This window comes from Lipotes vexillifer, unplaced genomic scaffold, assembly GCF_000442215.2.
Source record: "Lipotes vexillifer unplaced genomic scaffold, Lipotes_vexillifer_v1.1 scaffold860, whole genome shotgun sequence".
Classification (NCBI taxonomy): domain Eukaryota; kingdom Metazoa; phylum Chordata; class Mammalia; order Artiodactyla; family Lipotidae; genus Lipotes; species Lipotes vexillifer.
In genome coordinates, this window is record NW_006789568.1 from 1,578,498 (window position 1) to 1,583,859 (window position 5,362).

The 5,362-nt window shown below is 55.1% G+C and overlaps 1 protein-coding gene across 2 annotated transcripts in view; it reads left to right on the forward strand.

Annotated features, from left to right (window-relative positions):
- Nucleotides 1–3,017, forward strand: part of CHRND (cholinergic receptor nicotinic delta subunit) — a 6,943-nt gene extending 3,926 nt beyond the window's left edge. Inside the window, exons 8-12 of one of the 2 annotated variants that reach the window (XM_007462758.1) lie at nucleotides 363–474; nucleotides 553–667; nucleotides 1,463–1,667; nucleotides 1,757–1,875; nucleotides 2,571–3,017. In XM_007462758.1, coding sequence (XP_007462820.1) covers nucleotides 363–474; nucleotides 553–667; nucleotides 1,463–1,667; nucleotides 1,757–1,875; nucleotides 2,571–2,753 — 734 coding nt within the window. In that variant the 3' untranslated portion in view covers nucleotides 2,754–3,017. The remainder of the gene's footprint in view (nucleotides 1–362; nucleotides 475–552; nucleotides 668–1,462; nucleotides 1,668–1,756; nucleotides 1,876–2,570) is intronic. The other variant, XM_007462759.1, reaches the window with a different exon arrangement.
- The last annotated feature ends 2,345 nt before the right edge of the window (nucleotides 3,018–5,362 follow it).

The following is a 5,362-nucleotide window of genomic DNA, read 5'->3' on the forward strand; positions in this document are numbered from 1 at the left end:
ATCTGGGTGTGAGGATGCCCTGGGGCTTTCTGTGCAGTAGAGAGACAGAGAAGGTCTGTGATTTAATAGGGCTGAGTGGCAGGGGATTGGCTAACGAGGAAACCAGGGGTTCCTTGAGCTCTCACCCAGTGGCAGGCAGCGTCTGAGAATTTAACACACACTCTCTCACTTTGGCCTCCCAGCTTTTAGTGGTTGAGGAAACTGAGGCACAGAGAGGTTAGGCTGCTTGCCCAAGGTCACCTAGCAGTAAGTGGCAGCTCCTTAGCCCAGGGCACCATGGTATTGTGAACGGTAGTGCAGGGACCACTGTGGGACCCTCCGGGCCCTGGGCCAGAGGTCACAGCCAAGGATGGGCTCCCCAGGTGGCGAGAAGACATCAATGGCCATCTCGGTGCTCCTGGCCCAGTCTGTCTTCCTGCTGCTTATCTCCAAGAGGCTGCCAGCCACGTCCATGGCCGTCCCCCTCATCGGCAAGTGAGTGCCGTCCCTGCCTGCCTCACCCCGCCATTCCTCACCCTGGGCGGGGGCTCCAGGCTGCACCTGTGCCCACAGGTTCCTGCTCTTTGGCATGGTGCTGGTGACCATGGTCGTGGTGATCTGTGTCATCGTACTCAACATCCACTTCCGCACGCCCAGCACCCACATGCTGTCTGAGGGAGTCAAGAAGGTGAGGGCTCAATAGCCAAAAGCTGGAGGTCGTCCACGTGCCTCTCTGCAGGGAGATGGGTGAAGCCACAGTGGTACACACAACAGGGGGTGCTTCCCAGCAGCAAAAGTGGCCCTGCTGCTCCCCACGCCCCAGGCTGAATATTACATAAAAGAAGCCCGATGCTAAAGAGACTGCAAGATTTCCTTTCTGTGAAGTTCAAGGACAGGCAAAACCAATCTTTACTGCTAGAAGTCAGGATGGTGGTTCCCTCTGGGTGTGGGTAGGAATTGATGGGGGTGAGGCAGGAGGGAACATTTTTGACATACAGTTCTTATCTTATCTGAGAGGTGTTTACACAGCTGAATGCATCTGTAAAATTTCACCTAGCTACATACTTAAGATTTGTTGAGTCTACTGTGTGTTTGTTATACCTTGATTCAAAGGAAGGTGAGCAATGTGGGGGCAGGGTGACCAGGAAGGGGACTGTCCTTGCCTCCTGGCCTCTGCAGGGCCACCAGGTTGTTTTGGGACAGCTGAGGATACTTTAGCAACTTTGCTGGTCTTAGCTCTGCGTTGGGGGCATTTTTCTTACTTTTTTTTTTTTCATATATAATTCATTTTCAACAAATGAGTTCTCTATGCTGTAATGAGAGAGTTGGAAGCAACCTAATTGTCCATCAGTAGGGGATCAGAAGAATAAATGACAGCATCAGACTGGGGAGCACTTTGTGGCAAGCCAGGAATGGAGTCACAGATGTTTGGATGTGTGAAGGTGACCCACATTTATAAAATGGCCCCTCTGACCTGCCATAGCTCTTCCTGGAGACACTGCCTGAGGTCCTGCACATGTCCCGTCCGGCAGAGGATGGGCCCAGCCCTGGGACCCTGGTCCGGAGGAGCAGCTCCCTGGGCTACATCTCCAAGGCAGAGGAGTACTTCTCACTGAAGTCCCGAAGTGACCTCATGTTTGAGAAGCAGTCAGAGCGTCATGGGCTGGCCCGGCGCCTCACCACCGCACGTGGGTCCCTAATGGCTTGGAGTTCGGCCCATCCATGGGAGATGGGGTGAGGGCAGGCCCCATGCCCACCTCTGGCCTGGTGTCCACAGGTCGGCCCCCAGCAGGCTCTGAGCAGGCCCAGGAGGAGCTCTTCAGTGAGCTGAAGCCAGCTGTGGATGGGGCCAACTTCATCGTCAACCACATGAAGGACCAGAACAATTACAATGAGGTGAGTAGCCACAGGGTTGCTGTGTACAGATGTTCAGGTAGTGCACTGATCGAGCACATATCTTAAGGGGGCACAGTTCCCCTCAGAGATACCTATCAACTTAGATGGAGTTCACAGTGGGTGCAGATTCCAGGCCTCTCGGGGAGGGGGAATCGCCTGCCTAAAATCCCATAGCAGCGTGCGGGGCCAGGCACACACTCAGATATACACACAGGCGCACAGCTCTGCCCTGTTGGGGCCACACTCTGGACCTCCCTTAGGGTCCCTTTATTCTCCCAGCTGCCAATCATTTTCTGTCCCTGCTCAACTCCCAGCTTGATACTCCAGACAAAGCCAGACATTTAAAAGGCAGCCTTATATGGTTGTTCAGTACTACACAACTTTAAAAAATTCTCCCCTGACAAAGGGGCATATTTTTCTTGTTCATATATAGGCTAGTGGCAGCACTGAGAGGCTGGGAGGGAGTCTGTGGGCCTGCTCTCTGTCTCCTGGACAGACAGAATGACCAGCCCCGCCTGTGGCTGGAGGTGGGCCTGGGCCCTTGCTGGGGACATGGCAGCACATCCCATCTGTTGCAAGCCCGAGGCAGGCCCCACAGATACGCCGAGGCCGTGGGCCCCAGCTTGGGGTGTGAGTATGTGGTTTGAGGGCCCTTCTCACCCCACTGTCTCTGTCTCTGTCACCCTTGTCCCCAGGAGAAGGGCTGCTGGAACCGGATAGCCCGCACGGTGGACCGACTCTGCCTGTTCGTGGTGACACCCATCATGGTGGTGGGCACAGCCTGGATCTTCCTGCAGGGCGCCTACAACCAGCCTCCACCTCAGCCCTTCCCTGGGGACCGCTTCTCCTACCGGGAGCAGGATAAGCGCTTCATCTAGAGTGGGCGTGCCCTCCCCGGCCTGGCCCAACAGCCAGGGCAGGCGGCTGGCCTGAAAGGGAGGTACAGGGGGTGCGGTGGATAGCTGTGTGGACAGGGGTGTCTGCGAAACAACCAGCTCTTCCTGGGCAGACCAATTCCCAGCCCTGAGACTTTGAGCCCAGTTGGTCCTGCCAGGCTGGGGCAGAGACGAGCTGAGGTCAAGGGAGGGAGGGGGAAGCCCTAATTCTCAACAGTGGTTCCTTTGCAAATAAAGCCAGGAGCCACCAGAGAAGGGCTGAGAGGGGACATCGGCTGGGGGTGGGGGCAGGACGATTTGGGGGGAGGCAGAGGGCTGGCTCAGGGACCAGGGAGGATGCCACTCAGGCTGGCCTCTTGGGACCCCTCTGTGAGGGGTCAGAAAGACAGAGACATCTTCTTGCCTCCCTCTCCCTCAGGTGGGGGTGGGACAGGTGGGATCCTGGGCCTTTACTTCCCAGCTCCTCCAGCCGCCTCCTTCTGCCAACCCCTTAGTCTTGGGCTTCTGAGGCCCCACCTGGAGCCGAGGTTGGGGATGCCTCTCTCTCCAGGCCCACTAGGGAAGGAGTTTTTTGGCAGGTTTGGGAGCATCAGGATTGCAGAATGGCCTTCCCCAGCCCTTTCTGCCTTGGCCACTCTATCTGGGTCCCCCCGGGAAGCTGAGGATGGGGGTGGAAGGGTCAGGTTCAGCATCCACAGAGGCCAGAGGTCAGCCTGTCAACCTCAGGTCACATGCACCATCCTAAAGCCCCAGAACTCGGCCATCCCCACAGGCTTGCCCCCTTGAGCACCTACTCCTCTTCCCCAAAATAGGGTTGCCAGACAAGACTTGGGACATACTTATACTAAAAAATGATTCATTGTTTACCTGAAATTCAAATTTAACTGGGAATCCTGTATTTTAATTGGCTAAATCTGGCAACTCCACCCCAAAGAGAGCCCCCGCCACTCCTATCCCAAAGGCCAAGGGCTGAGGTTGCAGGAGCCAGAGGATGTGGTTCTGGGTGGTAACCCACCTCCAAGGTGGCCCCAGTGAGCCACACCTCCTGGCATTCATACCCTCCCACACAGTACCAAGGTTGGTCTGTGTGACCGATAGAAGGAGGCAGAAGTGACAGTGTGTCACTTCCAAGATCAGGTCGTAAAAGACATTGCAGCCACTCTCTTTCTCTCTCTCTTGCTCTCCCTCCCTCATTCATTCTTAGTTGGCTCTCTGACTTTGGGGAAGCCAGGGGCATGATGAGCATCCCTGTGGAGAGGTCCAGATGGCAAGTAACTGAGGCCTCCGGCCAACAGCCCTGTAAGTGACCTTGGAAATGGATCCTCCGGCTGAAGTGGCTCCTTCAGCCACAGTGGAGCCTTCAGATGAGATCACAGCCCCATAAAAGGCGCTGAGCCAGAGCCACCCAGCTAAGCTGCTCCTGGATTCCTGACCCTCAGAAACTGTGTGAGATATTAAACATTTGTCATGTTAAAAGACAAAGCTTTGGGGTGGTTTGTTACACTAGCAGTGTGACCTTGGGCGAACCACCTGTCATCTCTCAGCTTCAGTTTTCTCATCTGCAAAGTGTGGATAAGTCCAGCTCATGAGGCGTCTTGAAGATCAAATTTGCTAGTAGGAGTAAAGGTAGTTACATGTGTCCTGCAAATTTTAGGAGTGGTTATTTATCTCATTCCTCATTCGTGGGCCTCAGTCACTGAAGACAGGCCCTTGGGCCCCTCCCAAGGGCCTCCTGCATCCAAGCCTGGCGTGGTGACTGGCAGGGGACTGGAGCAGGTTGGAGGACCTGATTCTTCACCTCCTTGATATGCAGGCTTGAGTGTCCCAGCTGAACCCACGTCCCTCAGAGGGAATCAGTGACCTCATGAGCTCAGGTATATAGAAGGCAAAACGTTCGGTCTTCCCATGGAACTGAAGAAAAGATAAACCATTTAAAACCAAAACTGACCCTACTTACTTCTGCTTTCCAATATGAACCTTCTGAAAATTCAAGGTACAAATCTTTAATTTTTTCCCCTCTGAATAGGAAAACTAGCTTAGACTTACACCCTTCAGATGAGCAGGCAGTCTGGGTCTTCCCTGGAATTTTTCACCAACTCTGGGGTGTCCCTTTCTCGTGCCCAGAGACAAGACGGCCCAGATCTGATCCCTCAACCACTGTCGTTGCTTTGCTTCGCCACATGGTGGTGCTGTTGGCAGCAGATTTTACACAGTCCAATATTGAGGCCTCAGTGTGTCAAGCCTGCTCAGGTGGCTGTAAACCTTCCAGAGAAGACAACCCCCAATGCCCCACTAGACCAAGGGAGCCTCTTTAGCAGGTTACCAGGGTCACAGTGGGTCCCCCGACAGCACCCACTTCCCCAACACTCCAGCCGCAGGGTGTTGTCAGGACTGGTCCACCCTACGGACCAGTGGCTGCGTGGGGTGGCATGGTTCAGGCGGTGATGTGAGCGATGGGGGGCGATGGGGAGCCATGGGGGGCGATGGGGGGTGATGGGAGGCCACGGGGGCGATGGGGAGCCATGGGGAGTGGTTGTAAATACAGATGAAGCTTCACTCCCTCACCCACCGCTCACCTCCTCCTGTGCCGC